This window comes from Giraffa tippelskirchi, chromosome 1, assembly GCF_054371585.1.
Source record: "Giraffa tippelskirchi isolate mGirTip1 chromosome 1, T2T-mGirTip1v1.2.pri, whole genome shotgun sequence".
NCBI lineage: Eukaryota > Metazoa > Chordata > Mammalia > Artiodactyla > Giraffidae > Giraffa > Giraffa tippelskirchi.
Window position 1 is genome coordinate 213,109,916 of NC_137275.1, and position 22,041 is coordinate 213,131,956.

The following is a 22,041-nucleotide window of genomic DNA, read 5'->3' on the forward strand; positions in this document are numbered from 1 at the left end:
ACCTGAACTGAACTGAAAAACATTTTGCCTCATCTACTAGCATTTGTGTTATTTTTTACCACTTCCTGATTCATTTTAGTCTATATTTTGACAGAGCTAAAAATTAGACTTAATGCTCTTGAGAAGTGTGTCGACAAAAGGAAGCAACCACCCCTCAACCCTGCTTACTGAAAGCAAAAAAAGAAAAAAAAAAAAGTCCGATGCTCACAAAAGAAAAAAGCCTGTATCTATGTGCTTATTATCACGCGGAATACAGGGAATTGTCGTAATACCTGATGTTGAGCTGTCCCTGCTCGTCGTCCGTCTCAGAAGGGGCCACAGTCAGATGGTGAATGACAGACTGGGGGCCGGACTGACTGTGGCTCACGGCCAGGAAAATGTCTTCCTGAACCCAGGTGAGAAGGCTGAGCTTCAGTGGGTTTACTTCTTCAGCTTCACTGTCCTCAATCTGAATTCTGTTTTAAATATTGAAGAATTTTCAAAACATGAATAAAACCTTCACGTCACTGAAGTTTTCCTGAATGGAGAACATACTGCTTTCTATCCAGTCAAAACCTAAAGTAATGCCTAATACTAGAAAATCCAAAATAATAATGCTTACCTGGCTTAAGAATATGTTTTTCTGCTATTTAAAATTAAGTTTCTTACACTCTGAGATTTTTAGATCTGAAGAAACCTCTTCAAGAAACTGATTACACAAGAAAAACTGACTGTACCAGGCCCTACACGAATCAACTCCAGCAGTTTTCTACTGTCACCACTCACCAGCATTCAAATATTCAGCAGATATTTAGGTCTCAGCTGAATGCATCCTTTCCTAAGCATCTCATAGCGAAATGACTAATTAGCTGAAGAGATGATTTCTCTGCTGCTAATGCCTTCCTCCTGTAGCATTTAAACACTGGTGGAGGGCCTTGTTTTTGCTGCTTCACACGGGAACTCATGACGGCTACTTCCTGCCATTCAGCTCAAGCAGCAGATCTGGGATGCTCACTGAAGAAGCTGGTTACCAGCCTGATCTTCCTACTCAGTCAGCTCTTCCCAGACTCAGTCACTCCATTGCAATTCAGCCCCCTGCAGGATTCCCGCCTCTGGTTCTCACTGACACTCTTCTGCCCGTCACACCCAACAGTCTCCATACTTCTCTGGCAATCCTAAACCTATCTCTTTTTCAAGGTTCAAGATAAGTATTCATTGAATACACGCATATATATGGCTGAGTCCCTTCGCTATTCACCTGAAACTATCACAACATTGTTAACTGGCTGTATTTCAATACAAAATAAAAAGTTTAAAAAATAAGTAAATAAAAAAAATTTTTAAAGGTAAGTATTCCTGCCCTTCATGAAATATTCTCTAAATGACTTAGAGCTATCCTCTCACAATTTTAAAAAATGAAACCACATTCTCAATTGCCTTGCACTTTCTAGTTTGTCTTAAATCTGTCCTCTTATCTCTTCCCAGTCTGTGAAATTAAATAATCCATGTGCATGTTCTTTGAAAAACCACTAAGCATTACACAGTCAGCTCCCAAATCATACAGAGGTTGGAAACATATTCATTTATTAAATATAACGCATATATTTAAGAGTTAAATATTAAGTATTAAATTCAGTTATTTGTTCATTATTCCCCATTAATTTAGGAATAAATGCTGCCTAGGGAGACAAAGTAGTACAGTAGTTAAGAACATGGACGTATTAAATAGAGTAGGACAAATACTGGATTTTCACAGAAACGAACTCATAATTACTACACCCAACTGTTTATAGTATAGTTTCAATGGAAACATGCCTCCTGATTTCCAACCCGGGAGCCTCAAAATGCAGCGACCAAAAGTTCTACACTGTAGGATGAGACAGAGTAGACCCTGTGAAGTCAGCCACAGTAACAATGCATGACTCCTCATTTGTGACAGCAAATGCACTCAGCTCCATCATCTTCACCTCCATCTTTCCCATGGGATTTTCCCTGGAGAAAACTCTCCAAGGGATGTTGGGGGAATGGTTTCTAAGTCAGCTTAAGACTTACACTCCATCACCACCTATCAGCATACATGACATTCAGGTAACTGACTTCCCCAACCAAGGTGAAAAACCAGGGCCCAGGTGTTGTATCTATTTCTTGTTCCACTGGGCAACAGGCACAGGATAAGATAGTAATGGTTGGCTGAGTTTAGGACAAAGGCTGGCTGCTCTTGTTTCCAGAGGTCCAAGATAACTAAGAACAACCTACTTGTATCTTTTGTCCAGATGAGGTGTTCTAAGGGAAATTTTAAATCCACTTCCACCCACAGCACCTAGTTTCACTGTAGAGTCTACGCTTGGACTATCACCTAGGGGGAAAAAAAGCAAATATTGTCATAGGAAACTACAAACATTTTTCCTGATATTGACAACATGAGGTCCTGCATATAATGGGGTTCTAGAAGGTAATCCACTTCACAAATAAAGTAATCTATAAAATAACCACATCCCAAACTCTTTCTTAAATTTCTGCCTACCTTTCAGGCTGAGAATTCAAAACTTATTTGAAAACAAGGTTACCACAGCCATGCACCAGTATAACTCATGACGCAACCAGAGAATTCACAAATTTCAGGTTTCTAGCTCATCAGGAAAGCAACCAGAAACAGACAGCAGTGGACTGTGGAAGGACAACTAGGTCATAAACTAAAGCACCAAAGGTGAGGTTCTTGCCCCTTTCTGCTCAAGCAAACTTCAAACCCTCTGGCATTCTGTTCCCTCATCCGTATAACTGGAAAACCCCACTCTGACACAGTTCCTAGGAAAGCTGTGAGAGCAACTGAAAATGTGTGCAATGGCAATGAAAACTGTAAAACATGTTAAGGATGTAATGAGACACTACGCTATTTCTAGAGCTGAGTACTATTCTTAAATAACTAACCCCTCAACTTCAATAAACCAAAAGGAATTGTTCTTCTTAGCCAGAGTAGGATTGAACCCCTGCCCCCAAACCCCTACAGGTCAATTAAACAGCACAATAATAATGATATTAATTATAAACTTCAAAATTTTTGGAAGTCCTAGAGAGAAGGCAACACCAAACTATAATTTGCTTTTGTGTAGGAGGGATGTGATTCAGAACATCCTGGTAACAGTTTCTGAACATACCACATTTATAAACAGAAATCTGGTTACTGGCGTCTAGGACAGCGAGGTTGTTACTTTTTTCAGGGTGTGCTGAGAACATGACTTGATTTACAGAGTGCGGGAGCTGCAGTCGGTAGGTGCACATGGGAGGTGGAACCACACTCTGCCGGAAGACCGTCACCAATACCCTGTCTGGGAGCAAGAGAGAAAAAGGGTTAGATGCATGGATGTGCAAAATGTAAAACAAGGCCATTTTAAAAAGTAATTGTTGGTGTTTTTATAATGAATTAGCTTAAATACATTGGAGGGAAGAAAAGTTAAGTATCTGGGCTCTGTCTGTATCTGGCTATTATCAGACTTCGACGACAGGCCTGGCTACCTTCAGGCCTCGAGCAGTCCCAGCTCTGGGCTTGGAGAGTCAGGTGCCAGCGACTAGGGCAAGCAGGCCAAAAGGTCAGAGTTCTAGCTTTAAACCTGGGCCTGCAACCAAGCCAGACTAAACCAAAATCCTTAAAGCACTTCCCTGTGCATGGATCTGGTAACAAGGCGTATCTGCTTACGTCCTCTATACAGAACACATGACTGCAAAATCAGTATTATGATTACTACATAGAACATAAAGCAGCACACCAACTCACGTTATGATCTCAGAAGCAAGCTTTCCTCTTAGTCATCAGCAATAAATGAACTGTCTATTCAGGGATTGCTGCTTTCCCCAGTTTCTTCCCCCTCAGTAAACAAACACCCTCAACCTAATTAAAAAAACCAATCCCATCCCTGAACTAGACAGATGTCATGACTTGAACTGAACACACTGGAAAGGTATATAATTAATGAGCACTTATCAAAAAACAAAGCAACGTAACAGAGTGGTGTGAGGGTCAAGGTAGCTCTACGTCAGGGCACGAAAACAAGGCTGACACAGCAATGCCACAACCCTGCTGCAGTCTTCCTTTTGACCCAGGGTCAGAAATGTCAATGTCTTCAACGTCCCGACAAGTAAATATGTAGAGGTCATGGCTGCAGGACAACAGGGCGTTGGGGGAGGCAGGTCGAGAGGAGAGACTATGGTTCTTAGGGGAGTACACGCCTCACTGAAGGTGTTCCCATTCGATCCAAACCAAAAGCACAAGTGAAAACAAAGCGAACAACCAGAATAATCAATTGAACAAAAATCCCCCAGTTCCAGTCAAACCACCACATCTGCAGGCCCCCAGCTCAGGCCCCTCACGGGCCCACAGACACTTTTCAGCTCCTTACTTCCATCAATAACGGCCACATTTGCCATGTCGCTCAAATTATCTCCCGAGCTCCGGTCAGTCGTCCAGTGCCAATCATAGCGGAGGTAATGCCAGCCTTGACAGAGAACATGCAGCCGGTATGGGGTTACCGGGTCCCACATCAGAGACACAACCTTGCTCTTCCCACAGGTGTCGAAGGGCAGACTTTGCTTGAGATACCAGTGATAGTTTCCAACAGTCCAGAGCTGAACTGCAGGGGAAAGTGAAATGAAGGCCATCAGAGGCAGAGGGCAGAGGGTCAGACTTCCCACCACTTGCTAGAGAGGGATGGGGATGCACTTTTCTTTTTCAAATGACCCTTTCTGCTCAGCCTCTTCGTTAAGATAATAATATTAACAATAATTGTTAAAGTAGGATTTCCCTGGAGGCCCAGTGGCTAAGACTCTGTGCTCCCAATGCAGGGAGCCCGAGTTTGATGCCTGATCGGAGAACTAGAGTCCATATGTCACAACCAAGACTTGGCAGAGTCAAATAAATAAAAATAAATATTAAAAGACCAGCGAAGTGAACATAAAAAAACTGTGAAAAGTATAGCTTTTCATGAGGATAAAATGTTAAGCATCAGTAAGGCCAGAAGCACACATGTTCATTTTTGCCTCTACCTTCACACTTTATGATCGTTAAGATGGAAAGCTACCAACATAGGATAGGGCCTTAGTGAGCTGTTTCTTCCCAACGACTTAGAAAGAAAATTTGGCCATTAGATTAAAATGCCCAACCCAAGAGCACTAGACTAGCATCATTACATTTCATTATGCTTAAGATGTTTATTATTTTCTTCTAGCTGTTTTGCATGCAGTTAAATCCATGGGAGATTATACGCAATTACCCTTTTCAACATCTCTTAAAAGAACCTAAACCTGCAGAGTGCAGGAAGCAGGAACAAGCTGGTCAAAGAGTATAAACCTTCAGTTATAAGTCCCAGGGATCTAATGTACAGTGTGGTGACTACAGTTAATAATACTGTATTGTATACTTGAAAGTTGCTATGAGAGTAGATTTCAAATGGCCTCACCATAACAACAACAAAAAATGGTAATTCTATTAAGTGAAGATTGAGTCAATCAACCTATTGTGGTAAACATTTCACTGTATATGCACGTATCAAATCATCACATTATACCTCCTGAATGTACCAGTTACATGTCAATTAGATCTCAATAAAGCTGGGGGAAAAAAAGACCTAATCACGTCACAGCCAACTTTTATTAAATAGATGATAGCTATCATGATAGTTCAGTCGGTAAAGAATCTGCCTGCAGTGCAGGAGACCTGGGTTCGATTCCTTGGTCGGGAAGATCCCCTGGAGAAGGAAATGGCAACCCACTCCAGTATTCTTGCTTGGAAAATCCCATGAAGAGAGGAGCCTGGCAGGCTACAGTCCATGGGGTCATAAGAGTTGGACACAACTTAGTGACTAAACCACCACCACCACCATACATAAATGAATATTTTAATTGTATTAAGGAATTTCTTTTCTTTAACCATCTTGCTGATCAATAACTCTTAACTGAGCAATCACAGCAAATCCAACCTAGTTCTTGAACCAGGTTGTTATAAATACTTCCACCGAGCTTTGGGTTAAGTTAGATCACACACTCATGTTCTGTGAGGACAGGTATTGTGGCTCTTCTTGCACTAACACTTTCCCTGTGAGCATATCACAGGGCCAGCCATTAACACCTGGTGAATCAGTGGTTCTCAACTCGGGCTGCACCTTAAAAAAAAAAAATCACCTGGGAGCTCTTTTTAATAAAATTAAATACCGATGTATAGTCTCCACTACAACACAGTGAAAGCAACTCTGAGATGAGGCCTGGATAGCAATTTTTTTCCTAAAGGTGCAGCCAGGATCGAGAACTACTGTGATGAACGAATGAATGAATGAACTTCCAAATAACATTTCAGCTAAAGTTCTATTGATTAAAAACTTTGAAAGCCACTCAGAAAATAAATAAAAAGATTTATGGAAAAAATGTTCAGGATACTGCTATTGATGACAGTGAAAAATTACAAAATTTTAAATGCCTAACAAAATAGGATTTAATAAATGGTAGCATAAAGCAATATATAGCAATTTAAAATGATACACATATCTGAAATGGAAATAGTTTGAGATACATTGTAAAAGCAAGCTATAAACCTGCAGGTATCATAGCTCCATATTTAACAAAAATGAGATCATAGCTATACTGAGACGTATACATAAAACCAGGGAAGACAAGAAAATTTTAATAATGACTATTATTGAGTGACAGAATTATGGAAGAACTTTTTTCTTCCCATCTTTACTTTCTAATATTTTCACATATTACATATATACTGAAAATAATATTTACAGTTTGATTTACAATTTAAAATCTATAGAAGATTCTTACTTATATCTAACCTCATTTCTCTTTCACTTCCACAGTATTCCTTTGGCTAGCATTCTGATTTGCCACAGTAATATCATCCATGAAGAAAAAGCACTAATGACTTGGTTATTTGATACGTCAACTTGGCTAGGCTATGGTGTCTAGCTGTTTGATGGAACACTAGTCTAGATGTTGCTGGGAAGGTATTCTGCAGATGTGATTAAACTTTCAAATCAGCTGACTTTAAGTACAGCAGATTAGCCTCCATAATATGGACAGATCTCATCCAAAGAGTTTATGACCTTAAGGGCAAAACCTGAGGCTTCCCAGAGAAAAAGGAATTTTGCCCCAAGACTGTAACACAGAATCCTGTCCGAGTTTCCAGACTGTAGGCCTGTCTTGTCTCACAGATTCTGGACTCAAGACTGCAATATAAACTCTTCACTAATTTTCCAACCAGTCAGCCTACCCTGATTCTATTTCTCTAGGGAACCCTGCCTGATACATAACTGAAATCATCCCATGAAAATTCCATAACCACTCCCTCATCTCCACCTCCCTGCTCAGCTGTTTTTGATCCATTACAGGACTCAGTGGAAGGGACAAAGGAAACTCCACAGCCTACTACTTTCAACTACACTCTATGGGGCAGAAGGCTGAGATATCAGTGTTGTCTTACCATAGGTTTTTAGAGATGAATTTTCTTCCCTCTGAAGTTCTTCCAGCCAAACTGCAAGCACAGTGGAATCTGCATTCCAGAGAAGGCCATTAACCTGGTAGGGAAAAAAGACTTGTCACTGGCCTTTAACTATATATTTATCTCAAAATCTTTATGAGAGCTAAATTTCCTACTCTCACAAGTCAAATAATTCTACACTTGAGTTGATCCCTAGCTGTAAATTATTAACCTATGGAGTTATTGAACAAATCTGTCATCACATGTTAAGGACATTTAAAAAAAATGCAGTTAAAATACTTAACCAAATGCACGGTGATATTTTTAGACAATCAGGGAAATTTGATTACAAACTAGGTATTGGATAATATTAAGAAATTATTACTAATTTTGTAAGGTGTGATAATGGAATTGTGGTTACATAACGAAAATGTTCTTAACTGTTAGAGAAATGAATGTTGAAAATATGATTTCTAGAATTAAAATCCTAGGAAATTTTTACAAAGTGTGTGTCTGTGTATGTGTGTGTGTGTATGTATGCCAGAGAGTAAAGAATAGATGACAATAATTTTGCAAAATGCTGGTATATATCTGATGAAACTAAGTACCAGGTATATGGGAGTTCATTAAACTCTTCTCTCAATTTTTATTAAAATTTTTTTTACATAATTAAGAATAATCATGATTTGTTTCTAATCCCACAAAGATCCAAATAGTACAAAACCTTCTTAAGGATTAAATGTTATTAAGTGACAAGTATCTTCATCACTGGAAGAATTACACTTTTGTCAAAACAAACAATAAAAACTAGCATTTCTATTTCTTTTCTGTGTTTTTCTAGTGTGAGGAGAGAATGCAATTTTTTCCTCTGCAAAACCTCCTTAAGAAAAACAACTTCTGTTTTGCAAAAAATAAATAAATAAAAATTTAGTCATAGGAAGCCACTGCTTTTGTTACCATCTATGCCCGGGCTTCTGTTTACACACCCATATCAGATACAAACTTTCTCTACAGATGTGGACAGTCCTCTAAATTTGATGGTGAAAGAACTAAGGCACCTACCTTAACCTCATCTTTGAAGAAAGGAAGTGTAAACTGTCCATGGAGAAGTCCATTTTTCTCAAAAAACACAACATCCTGCTGATTGGGTTTATCTTGCGTAGATGCAATCAAACTGCCTGAAGGCCTAAAAGCAAACCCCGAGAGTTAGAACATCCAGAAGTTCACCCAGCTGGTGAAGAACAACGTGAAATTCAAAGAAACAACTTTTTTCTACAAAAACAAGAAGCCTCCATCCAAGGAAGTTTTAAATTCTGTATTTCCTGGCAAGCAGTCACCCTAGTGCGGGACTAAATCTGCCCAGAGGAGGCAGTGCCTTTTCCTGATTTGTCCACACAAAGGTTCTATTTGCCCACAAAGCATCACAGATCTAGACTGCACTTGGCTGACTTTTGAAAAATACCAATAAATTATTTAAACCATTTCCAGGATAACGTTCAATAACGCCACAACCTAATTCTCCTTCAATTACGTCTTCAGTAATATTCCATGTCTTCAGTAATCGTCTATGAATTCAGTAATGCTCAGGCAAGTAGTCTTAAAGATTCTCCATCTACTGAAAACAGCTTCATCGCTGCGTCTTGTTTTTATCTGTCTCTAGAATTTTACTTTAAATACATCTCTCTCTTTGCACGATCATTCAACTGCCACTCAAACACTGGTGGGAAACAGATGTTTATAACCTAGACACCTAGGTTATAAACATCTGTTATAACAGATGCTTCTGAGACAGAAGCTATTTCTTCTGTCTGTAATCAGGACAGCCATGCATGATAAGAAGGTGTGACCTGCAAAAGGGTACTGGGCCAACAGGTGAACTGCGCCCAAATCCAGCCTGCCTGTTCCTCAGCGAACAGGTCCCCTTAGAGCGGGAGCTTGTGCAGAGAATGGAAGTCCCTTTCCTAGTCTTCACCAAAGCTCTGCTGCCCCACCGAACTTTGCAGACTGCAACCTCCCTTCTAAGCACCACTTTCTATTTTACACAGTGGATTTCTGTAGGCCCTGCCTACAGCTACAAAATGTGTGGACCTTGCGATGATGAGGTCTGTGAAGCTCAGAATCCACTACTCAAACCACATTCAGACTTCAGAAAACTAAGAAAGATACAGGCTTATAGTCAAATGAGAACAAGTAATTATCCTTCTGTGATTTATAAATACCTACATTCACTAGGTACCACCACCCCTACCCTTGTTCCAAGAAACTCTCAGGGGAGGAAGTTACAAGGCTCCTTCTCGCACTCACTTCCAGGCCAGAGCAGGTCCCAGTCCGGCCACAGCCTCACTGGTTGACTGTAAAGCGAACTCCCGGCTCCACACTCTGACCTTTCGAGCCCCTGTGCGGTAGAAAGAGGGGGAAGAAATGACAATGACAAAACTCAGAGCACTGTGATAAATGCTGTCAAGTCAGAACTTCCAAACGTCTTCCTTATTAATAAAAACTGTCATGGTTTTACAAAGCCAACTAGATTAATCTTGCTAAAAAGTTGTATCTAACATGTAGGAGGCTGGACCAAACAGCCTCAAAGAACTCTTCTAATTATTAGTTCTTTACGCATTTAACACCTAAAGCAGCACATTGTTACGTCATGTGTAATGAAAGTAAACCCTCAGAGCAAAAGGAAGAAAAACTCCCTGAACTAAGTAAGATTTTTAAAAAGCTTTATTTAACTGCAATTTATTTCCATACCTGTCTCTGGACAAACAACACTCACGGCAAAAAACTGCCCATCACCACGCCAGGTAACTTGCGGTCTATGGTCATCCCAGGGCAAAGCAGATTCGTGCTAAAGAGTGGGGAAAACACAGATGTTACTAGGGGCCTTAAATGATCTAGAATCTAATCAGCCTCAGGCTATCAAAGTTAAATCTTTCATATAAGGTTTAAGCTACTTAGAAAATGAGTTTCACAGAATCCTCAGGAACCCCTCTGGACGGGTCCTTAGGCCCAGAAATCCTCAAGAAAAGAAAACCTAAAACAAAACAAAACAAAAAAATCCTTCTCTGGGCATTAGAAAATGGCCTCTAAGCACAGCAACAGAGAAAGAGCTGCAGATCTAGATATAAAAATATTAAACTAAGGAATCTATCAGGTAACTACATATGGAAATAAATGTTTGTCTAAATTTGAGAGAGTGGCGTGTTATTTACTGTGCAAGCTCTGCACCAGTGCACCGAAGAATGAAGATGAGAGGAAGGTGGGCAAGGAAGAGCTAGAGGAGATAAGCCAGCAGCCATGACAAGAACATGGACAAGCTCCTCGTTTTGCAGCACAGAAGGAAGAAAGGTTTCAAGTGCCACTTGCGTCTTAGTCCTGAAAGCCTTGAAGACAGAAGCCAATTCTGTGGGGCTGGGGACCAGTGACCACCTGGGCCTCCTTCATCACCTTCCAGCGACAGCCAAGTCAGAATGGTGCTAGGGCCACAATCGGCAGGGAATACGCAGCAGCCTAACAAGATTTATTCTCAATGACACTGCCCTGCAGTATAGAATGCAAACGTCCTCCAGTGAAGGGCTGAGACAAAATATGAGTTACATGAAATAAATTATGGATGGGAAATGCAAATGGCAGGCAGTGTATGATTTTCATCTATTCTAGAAGGTCAGCTCAGGCAAATTTCCCATGTAGTACAGACAAAAATGCTTCCATTATATTCCATTCTACAGGCCCATATCCTGGGGATGTTCATGTCTCTCTCACCCCACATCTGATCTATTATCAGTAAATCCTGTGGGCTCTATCTTCAAAATGTATCCAGAAAGAAGGAAAACATAAGAGTTTCATCCAAGAAGAGAAATCAGAAAAAAAAAAAAATCTAATATATATGTATGTAGGAAAAGTATAGAAACATACATGAGAATTCTCAACAGTGAATACAGGACAGCAGCTCCTTCTAGGGAGGAAGCAGAAGAGTGTCAGGAAGGGACACAGAGTGTTTCATTTCTGTCTGCGATGACTTGTTTTTAAAAAATAAATATTGGTTATAATTATTCTCTATGTGAAAAAAAAAATGACAAACTAACTTAGCAATAAAAAAGAAAAAGAGGATCTTTTTCATTCCCTAATGTCTCTAAACAGCTTATGTCCATGACCACCCTCTACCTGTGAAACACAGCAGGACCCTATGGTGGTCCTTGCCCCCCATCCCACGCCCACCACCATGGCCTCAGCTTGCCTTCTGTCTATGGAAAAACTTTAGCTAAACAATAAATTCAATCAGAGAAGTGAGAAAAACGAAGAAACAAAGGAAAACGCCAAACAAGACTAAGTAATAATAGTTTAGTCATTAAGCATAGTCAAGGATCTTTAATTCCTCAACGGCCATAGCTAATTTTCTGAGCCATATCCTGTGAGCTATCTTATAGATTCTAAAACCCCCACTAGGTGAAAGAAGCTAACTATACGATGACCGGACTGTAGCCATGACCTAAGTTGCTGCAATTCTGAGAACTGGCCTCAAAGAAATGGAAACAAACTGACCCTAGAACTAAAGATTAACTGCACTTAAAATAATCAAGATGACATTGATCAGACCACCGCACGACCAATTTCAAGGTGACTGTCAGAGTTGGCTTTACTGTGTCTGCATGTAGTCCTGTCACTCGGCCTAAAAAACTCTTGCCCAGTGGTTGTTCGGGTGGGGCTGGGGGGCAGGGAATGCCAGCCTTTGGAGAGGACGTGCCCCACTCTCCCTCTCAGTTGTCAGTATCCTGAATAAAGCAAACTTTTGTTTCCACCAACCCTGCCTCTTGATTGGCTTTAGAGCAGCGAGCAGCTGGATCCCTTTCTGTAACATCTGGACACCTAAGAGTTCCTGGCGGGTAGCAGAACTTCTATTTGTTGCAAACAAAGTTCTTTATCCATCAGACCAACCTTACCATTTGCATCTGAAAAGCTGCTTGCCTGCCTTCAGATCCATGGAACTGCGTCTCCTTCCTGCCCCAACCAACAGTGATGAACTTGCCTAGAGAACAATTGAGTGAGAACATGCAAGACAATCAATAAGCTAAATAAAATAAAAGCCGATTCAAGAAGTTGGGTCCTCTGAGATCTCTCAATAAATTGACCAGCAGTCAAGATGTTAAAAACCTACGTTCCACATTATATGCTCAGTGATTTTGAAGACTCTGAAATACCCTTATTTTGGAATGTTACTACCATCATATATAAATTCCCTTGATGACAGTCAACAATCTATCTCACTTTACAAGAAAGAAGAACGAAACATGAGGAATTTACGTGATATGTCCATGGATAACAAAAACATAGAACTCAAGATGAGCCGGGAATAAAATTCCAATTTTAAATGTTCAATTCACTAAATGTATCCAACCTCCCTGCTAGTGATGGAGATCATAGATTATGGAATTCAACTCACAGAGACAGAGACTGAGACCCCCCAGGGACAGAGGCCAAAATTAGATCACAAGGCTTCTGCCTTCCAGGTTGGGCTTCTTTTAAAATCATAGTGCTGAGCTTACTACCTAAAACATAAAGTCAGAATTGCTGAAATGATGCAGCTCTCTGTTCCTGGAAGTAGGATCTGGCATCCTCCAGATGTACAGCCACTACAGAGATGTCCTTGAGAGCATCCATCAGATTCAGGACCCAAATACTTCCTCCCTACAACTGATGCTGACTCTGCTGAAGCAGGGCTGCTTATCATTTCTACGAATTACAGGTTGGCATGACTGTTTCCTGTCTGCTCTGCTTGGGCACATCCAAGTATTGTATGGATCACACCTCAGAGCATGCCCTGCTGTTGTATTCAAATAGTAGTGCCTATCCTGGTGCATGCCCCTGGGTTTCTATGCAAAGTTTCCACAGAGAGGTAAAGGGTCTGGAGGGAAGCAAAAAAACCTTTCCCAGTGGGGGATCAGATAATAAGTGATGGGACTACCGCAGAAATCAGCAAACTACAGTCTCATTACAAATCATTACAGCATCACTACAAATAAACTTGTACTGGAACACAGCCAAACCAATTTCTTTATGTATTATCTTTAGGTGGTTTCCCACTATGTCAGCATACTTGGATAGTTGCAACAGAGACCATATGGCCTGTGAAGCTGAAAAACATTACTATCCAGCTCTTATAGAACAAGTTTGACACTTGGGTTAGAAGAAAAATACCTGTTTACCACTTCACAGAGTGACTTTTTGTACTGACAAATACATTTCTAAGACCAAAGACCCTGACTTGGGCTCCTTCTCCTTTGTTATACTCTGTCAGACTTATGAAAAAGTTGGCAGGATAAGCTAGAGAGCGCTTTCCCATGCAAAGTTGTGTGCTCCTTACCTCTATGACAATCTCTATGACTGTCCTCAAAGCTGGATGCCCCAGAGTCCCACCCTGTACCCTAGCTCCAGCACCATACCTGCTCCCTGAGCTAGCAAAACTATAGTTTCTGTCAATGACTCCCAGTCCATAGCTCTGGCTTCCCCTGAGCATCAGCCCCTTCTAAGTCACTTGCTTCACGTGGTGATCCCATACGGCCCTTAAACAAATTCAAAACAGAACTCGCCACCCACTTCTTACAGACCATATTTTCCCACTTTTCCTCTCAGATACTGGCATCTTTATTTTCACAACCTGAGTTTCTGGCTACAGTCCAACTAAACTTTCTCCTTCACCTCTAAACTGGTATTTCTCAAACTAGCTAGGACAAAAGAGGAACCAGGCACGTATATTCCAAAAATGTTTCTCATAATTCCAAAAAAGGTATTCCTATCTTCACTGAGAATCAAAACTTCCCTGCATTTTCCCCCCTTTCTAGTCCCACACCTGCCTTCATCTCCCACCTGGGTTCCTGCAGCAGCCTCCTACCAGGTCACCCTGTCTCCAGTCTCTTCCCTCTCCACCAATCAATCTTGCATCATCGAAACCTTTAATGACTGATCTCCTATACTATAATTCAATGTCTAATTCTCTATCAAACTTAATCAAAATCTCTCCCTTTTATTTCATTCCACATCCATACCCTCTCATTAGGCAATGCTGAAGTACTCACAGTTGCCTGAACCAGCCAAGATGTGTCAAAGGCTTCTATGAAACATCCCTGCCTTGGAAAGAACTGATTCAGTTACTTGGACCACTCCCCAACCCTCAACCCTCATCTACCCAACACCAGATAAGCCAGAGCTCAGCCCCGGTTGGCCTCCTCTGGGAAGTCTTCCCTCTCCATGACTCCTTTCCTCTCTTTATGCTACCCTAATACTTGCAATGTTCTGTTATTATTGAACTAACAGGACCCCTTAAGGGAAAAGCAGTTTTAGCCACAGTACCAAACACACTGCTGGGTTCACAGTACCTACTCAAACATTATTTCTGAACAAACAAATTATTTTTGAATGAAAAAATTAGCAGCAATTTTCTAAATGATTTCTTAGTTGGTTGAACAAGAAGACATGAGGTGAGAACTCGGCAGAAGTTAAAATACCATCGCCCCCATTCCCCTCCTCAATCAAGCCAGCTACCTGGTACCCTCAAGTTGGTCAGAGCTGCTTAGACTCAAGAAGCATCTCCACTCTTATTCGCTTCAGTACTTCCACAGCCTAGTGCCCATATCACCTCAGCTAGATCTGAGCAAGAAAACAATCTGATGGTTCCCGTGACAATTCAGGACTAATCAAAAGGAACAGAAGTCAGCTCTCTATCCCACCTCTCTTGTATTTTCTCCCAAACTGTGTATCAGAAATGCTCTCCTTATTCCAGCCAGTATAGTCCTTTTCATCAAACCCCATGACTAAGCCTGTCCTGGGTTTGGGCAACAACAACCCAATCTGTAAGCACAGATTCTTATTTCCCAGGTTACTGACAAAGCCAATTCTCAGATCTGAAGAGCCATCAGAAGTATGCCTTTTAAGAGTTGGAATGAACTAAAGAACTGGGCTATCAGACACTTAATTTTAAGTTAAGGTTTAAGCTTCATAACTCTTTGTGCTTATAACTGTCTGCAAGAAAAGTCACAAAATGTTTCAAACAAAGTTACACTTACTTTCACCAAAATCATCCTGGTGGATTTGCTGTTCCATGACTGGTTCAAAGTCTTTTGTCATCATAATTAGGGTTTGTTGACCTTGAAGGAGCACAAACAAGAATGATTTTGTTCTCATTTAACAAATCTGCCATTCCGTAAGTATCTACAGCACTGGAAGATACAGCACTGAAGTGGAAGAATTTGTAATTGAAACAGGGAAGACAGAATTCATTCAAAATGTTCTGACTCTCATTAAAAAATAGTCTTGACTGCGTAAGTCACCTGGTGCTTATTCTTAGCTATTTCTGTATGTCAAGCTGACATAAAAGTGCACATAGCCCTTCCTCCTCCACTAACTGCAACTGTTTTGTCACCAAGATACCTCTTTGAGTGTACAGCTCATCAGGGTGCTAGTTTACAGAACCTCAGCCGGAATGAAAAGACTTATAGGAAAACAAAAAGGACTGGAAAAGCAGTTTTCAGAATCAGTTTATTTTATACAGCAACTCTTCCTCTTAGAGTATGTTAAAATAAACATTGCTGACATTTTTAACTGTAACTACAGACTTCACAGCAACTTTTTAAAACAATGTGTTAAGAAGTAAAACTTAACTCAATTGTTTCAAGAAACATTTTTTTGAAACCTAAGCACCCTAAAACTTAAGTCTTTGAGCTGTTAGGAGTCACGTCTTAAAAAGTCACAAGTTAGGGACCAGTGACATGCTTACCTGTGGCAAGCAGCACCAGCTCTTGGTCAGGACTCCAACTCATGACAGAGATACCACTGGCTACACTCCCGACACATTCCAGCTGAGAGAGACATTTTGAAATGTTGAGAGAAATATGAAAATATAAGCACCTCAATAAATGTTTATTATGACCTTAGTCAAAATAATTCACAACAAAACACACCAAGGTGAAAGTAAGCAGTAAACATGCATTCAATAACAGGTATTAAGAGATCAGGTGTGATACAGACCATGGGGACTGGACGTGACTACGGCCACTCCACTCCTCCCATTAAGGAGATGCAAGACGCCTCTACAGTAGGGTGAGGGCTATAACTGAGGTCTCCAGAAATTAAGTGGGGACTCAGAGCAGAGAATGGCAAATAGCCCAAGTGAGTCCAGGAAAGCCTCTCTGAGGAGGTGCTTAAAAGGGTAGAAACAGGGCTAGCAAGAAGAGACTGGGGGAAAAATGCAGTGCTAAGGCACAGAATTATAAAAAAGAGCAGTTAAAAATCAGCTGCCACTAAAGCATAAGGTATACACATACACAGGAACGATGTGGGTGGGAGGTGAAGCTAAAAAAGCATTTGGCAAACAGATAGTGAACCGTCTGATAAGGCACTAGAAGGAACATGGATTCTGTCTTGCAGACACTGTGATGCCATAAATAGGGAGGATTAGCACCATCTGATGGAGACCAGTGGATCACAGGAGCTCAGTAATTAGGAATAAATTCTACAAAATGTTTTACAAGTAAAAGCATACCTTTTAAATGTGAGAAATATCAATTTATACTTGATGGCTTTGATGTTTCTCACCATGAACTGAGAGGAAGATTTATTATTGTACTAAATGGAACCGTTAAAAAAGCAAAGGTACCAGATTTAGACTGCCACAGTTCAAATCTCACCTGAAAACTGTTTGACCTTGGCCTACCTCAATTTCCTTTTCTGAAGAATGAGAAAACAACAATTTACTTCATAAGGTTGTAATGAAAAATTACAAAATTCATGCAATTTTGCATGAAAAATACTTTAAAAAGTGCCTGGCAGGAAAAGAAAAAAGTGCATGGCACACTGTAAACATTTAATAAATGCCAACTGTTATTATTATCCCATTAGTAATATAACTCTTGTGACACATCAATGTTAAAGAGATCACAGCTAAGGGAGGTATCAACTATCAACGTAGTTTAAAAAGCTATCAAGGTGAGTATAGAAATTCAGAAACTCAGCCTTATGCTAGAGTAGAGAAGGAGGCAAGTCGTTGAAATCTATCTTCTCTGATAGTCATAAAATGTGTACAAAATGAAAATGTATCACCTTAGTACCTGTAGTTCAGGGACTCTACAGTCAAGTCATCAAAGAGAGGCCTACTCAGCATTCGTAACAGAAAACATGAGCCATCTAAACATCCCAAACTTCCTAAACTGAGAAATAAGGGTTACAACTCAGGATCGGATTCTAGCAAGAGTTGAGCCATACCTCACAAGAATGGCCAGGTTTGAGGTTTTGTTGTTATCTGGAATGCTCTCATTGCTCTAATTAATAAATGCAGCAGACAAAACTGAGTTTTAGAAGAATCCTGAAACACAGCTAAAACCATGCCAACAGTTTTCTGTAAAGAACTGTAAAATGCAAAGACTCTAATTTGCAAAATGCCTAAATATTATGGCTCCCGATATTTTAAACATCTATGAAAAACTAGTGACATGATACAAAAAAAGATGTCTGAGGATGCCTGAGATTTCCTCCTCCCTGGTCTCTTTCACTTACCTGGTGTGTGTTGAGATTACAAAGCAGGACATCTCCAGAGGCTGTGGCCACACATACAGATTCCTGATCCAGCAAGTCCTGAATACCGATGATGCAGCCACTTCCATCCTCTGGGAGAAAGCCTTCTGCCACCAAAGGAATTTCATTTTTGACCTTTCACCAAGACAAACAAGCAAATTAAGTCAATCTACTTTCAAGAACAATTCATAACATTTCTAGAAGTAAAACATTTTTTTAAAGTTTCTTTTATCATACAAAAGTTTCAAAATTTTTTTTCCTAGATTAAAATCCAAACTTTCACTTGAGAAATATCACAACACTATCATCTTTAACAAAGAAAACAGTTAATATGCTTCTTTTGCCAAGCAAACATAAAATAAAAACCTGGTCTCTTTGGAGATATCCAGTAAAACATGAAGCTAAAAACTACAATTTTCTAAAATCTACACAGTCTGGGGAAAAGGGACTAAGAATGTTATCACCTAAAATACATTAGTAGCAAAATACAATTAAGGGGAGATATCAGAATCTATCCAAATAACTTCCATCAATAACTTACCTCTCTCGTAACAGGGTCTACCTCTACCAGCCCATGTTCTGAGCCGATAAGCACTGTCCCCTGCTCAGTTCGGAGAGAGAGGCATTGTGGTTTCCCTTGAGCCTGAATATCCCTGAACTCCAGGCTTCGAAGTAACTTTAGATTTCTCATGATGAAGCAATGCCTAAAAAAAAGTACAAATACCCTTAATGAAGCTTTAATTTCTCTGAGAAATAGAAACAGCTTTATAACAACAAACGACACTCCAGTACAAGCAAAATGATTCAGGGAGCAGAGAAGTCAGAATAACCAGAAAAAAACAAAGATGTAATTTGAACCCACAGAGAGATACGTGGTAGCAACCTAACCAACTGTTTAAATCTAGGGTCTACAAAGTGAGGCTGTGAAATCTATTTTACATTCTCACTCTTTGGAAGAGGCACGATTCTCAATTTCAGAGTTTTTTCTTCAAAAAAGATTTAACATCAGTTATCTTGCAAGGAAGCTAAGAAGACAATGAATGAGAAAACGTTACTTTTGCACATGAGGATATCTTTGTAACTTGACAGATTTACAAAACTGTATAAACATCTACGTGTATACATACTGGTAGTTGGAGAAAATACAATTACTTTAATATCACCAACTACATTTATAAACTGGCTTTATATCTTAATTGAAAAGTTAAAACTGAAATCAAACATAGAAATAAAGAAAAGCATTTACTGCTCTCAGAGAGAAAAGACACTACAAAATTACAATAGGATACTTCAAAACGATGATCAACAATTGGAGAAGCTTGATAACCTGATATCACTACTTCACGTAACTCCACTTTTCTAGTCTGGTTTTCACCAGGGCAACAGAAACGAACGATCAATAGGAAATAGACTTTGGTTTGGCAAAATCAGACTTGCTTTAATGCATAACATTATCTAAAAGGGAAAAAAAAAGCTTATATGCTAGATACTTATATCCAGACCCCTTTAAGGTTTATAAGTAGAATTCCCTAACTTATGTTAGGAGTGACAATTACACAGACCACACTGGCATAACTGTCACCTTGATCCAAGGTGAATTTTCTCATTTTGCATTTTGTATATGACATCGAAAGAATAAACACAAGTCACTTCTTATACTATATAGCCGATTAAGCGCAGTTTGAATGAGACAACATAAAATGTGAGTTAAGAGGAAGGCAAGACCACACATGGTAGAAGTGAGGAGGAGAATCAAGGCAGACAATGGTTTTGTAAGCTTTCATGACATACATATTTAAAAATTTCTGGGAATTATTTGAACCTGTATTCTACCATGCAAACTTTTAATTTAGATCTAATCCTGAAGAGAAAGCTTGGGTTTTTTTCAAAGTATATAGAAATTACATTATCTTTCATCTAAAGACACCACTGACATAGATCTGAAAGGATAGGAAGATGTGAGACGAGAGAATGTCTGGGCTAGAGGGGGGTAAACAAAGAACAGCAAGAGATGAAAACAGGCGACAGAGGATGAGATGTATTTCATGCTGGTTTGCTGCTGCTGCTAAGTCGCGTCAGTCGTGTCCGACTCTGTGCGACCCCATAGACGGCAGCCCACCAGGCTCCTCCGTCCCTGGGATTCTCCAGGCAAGAGTACTGGAGTGCCAATAATAATTATGCTGTTATTGTTGCCATGATAAGATCATCAAAACATCTCCTTGTAAACTTGGATTCTATTCATCAATAGCCTCTGGACCCAGCGTAATAATTTGGAAGGTAAAGGCACATGGAACTGAGGACTCCCTTTTTCCTGTAACCTTGCTGTCCCAGTCAATGTCGCCCCAGCAATGGACCGTCCTCCTTCCAAGGGCCCTTGGTCCCAGTCTCTACGCTCCCAGGACCAGCCTGGTAACAACCACCCCAGAGGTACCAGCACTAACCAGACAGGTGCCCTCCAGGTGCTTGACTCACATCTACTAACATGGAGCTCCTCCTCTGAATTCCGGAGTTATCAGCACCAGCTTTACAATGTCTCTCCTCTAAAGTTAAGTCAGGATAACCCCAATGGCTCCCCTTGTTTTCATCCTCAGATCTAGCTAAGTGTTGTAACTTCTTTTGTCAGTTGACTTTTTAGTTATTTCACTGCTCCTTTTTGCTTTTTGTTCTTCCAGGAGCTATTTAACCACTTCTTCCTATTCAATTCTGTTGAAATACTGCGTTGTTTTCTGCTTTCCTGACTAGACCCTAACTGAGAGACAGAGCAAACAACCTGAGTTCTCAAATCACTGAGCTTTTCAATATCACCAGCCAAGGAGCTCATCCTTCATCCCCCTTCTCCCCAACCCGCCCAGCCTTAAGATGAACTTCTCTAAATTTTCACACCCATCATCTTTATTCCTTTATCTTCGCAGAAGTGTCCTACTCCTTTTCAAGACCAGGAAAGGAGAACCCTCCAAACTCCCCAGGACCTCGGCTTATCAGTCCCCCCTTTTTTTTAATATCTGCAATCTCCAACTCCCCTGCCCTCAATGATTCATTCTTTCTCAGCCTGCTAATGTGCTAAAGATCTCACCACACCATAGATCAATCCTGGATCCTCTCTGAAATTCCGACAATGCCTCTATTTTCTTCCCTTGGTCCTCATCCATCCACCTCTTATCTAACTATCATGTCCATGACTATAAGTACCAAACAGATCATTAATAAGCATATTAGATCTAAATGTTTAGCCCTGACCTTCCCCAAATTGAACACTTAACTCACATTTTCAACCACCTACTGCTAGGATTTCTCAAATGCACATTAAATGAAACCTGTTAAATGGCTTACTATTCTTGACCAAATTGGTCTCCCCGCTGGGGACATGGCATTTCTACTTTCTCTGTCCTTCAAATTGTAACAGTGTTTGTTTTCCTTTTGCCCACACTTTCATAATAAACTATTCACTGGTTACTGCCCTGCCTGTCAATGTACAGTTTGAATCCTTTACATAGTATGTAACCCTACCATCGGCTACATCAAACACTGAGCACTTGCTAAGTGCTAATTCTGGGCAAGAAATGACTACAGTCACTGCCTCCACATAAGTCACAGGGTAACAGGGGAGAGGGCCACCTAAGATAGCATATAACGTGGAGAAGCACAGGGACGACATTTCCAAGAAAAAGTCGCAGGTGCCAGAAGGGGCTCACAACACATCATCTGAACTTCTCCGACCGGCTCTCTCTTAAGTGCATTGTTAGGCTTTAATCGGTGCAGTAACTGGCTCAGCTGTACTGTCCGCCCCTGCAAGGAATCGGAGCTTGGGTCAAGCGTGCGGCTGGGGGGCGGCAGGTATTCCCCGCCTGCCACGTCGCGGGGAGTCCTCTGATGGCCGCGGGGGCAGCAGGTGGCAGGTCGGCAGACAGAGAACTCAAGGCTCGAGGGCAGTGGTGGTCACGCCGCACCTCACTCTGGGGCCTGCAGCAGGCAGCGGCAGAGCGCTCGGGGAATCTCTTCATCGGGACACCCTCTGGAGGACAGGGCCCATTTCC

The 22,041-nt window shown here is 40.6% G+C and overlaps 1 protein-coding gene across 4 annotated transcripts in view; it reads right to left on the reverse strand.

The window, feature by feature from the left end:
• ELP1 (elongator acetyltransferase complex subunit 1) overlaps positions 1-22,041 on the reverse strand; it is a 58,459-nt gene that overhangs the window by 36,180 nt on the left and 238 nt on the right. For 3 of the 4 annotated variants that reach the window (XR_014064261.1, XM_081525922.1, XM_081525931.1), the window contains exons 2-14: positions 18,549-18,711; positions 17,990-18,142; positions 16,215-16,296; positions 15,505-15,585; positions 12,385-12,470; positions 10,196-10,292; positions 9,752-9,842; positions 8,510-8,633; positions 7,451-7,544; positions 4,374-4,604; positions 3,135-3,305; positions 2,236-2,335; positions 273-455 (exon numbers count right to left, since the gene is read on the reverse strand). Coding sequence is in view for 3 of the 4 variants with exons in the window: in XM_081525922.1 (XP_081382048.1) it covers positions 273-455; positions 2,236-2,335; positions 3,135-3,305; positions 4,374-4,604; positions 7,451-7,544; positions 8,510-8,633; positions 9,752-9,842; positions 10,196-10,292; positions 12,385-12,470; positions 15,505-15,585; positions 16,215-16,296; positions 17,990-18,142; positions 18,549-18,698 (1,643 nt within the window). In the remaining variant the exon portion in view is untranslated. Of the gene's footprint in view, positions 1-272; positions 456-2,235; positions 2,336-3,134; positions 3,306-4,373; positions 4,605-7,450; positions 7,545-8,509; positions 8,634-9,751; positions 9,843-10,195; positions 10,293-12,384; positions 12,471-15,504; positions 15,586-16,214; positions 16,297-17,989; positions 18,143-18,548; positions 18,712-21,622; positions 21,828-22,041 lie in introns of those variants that run through there. The other variant, XM_081525938.1, reaches the window with a different exon arrangement.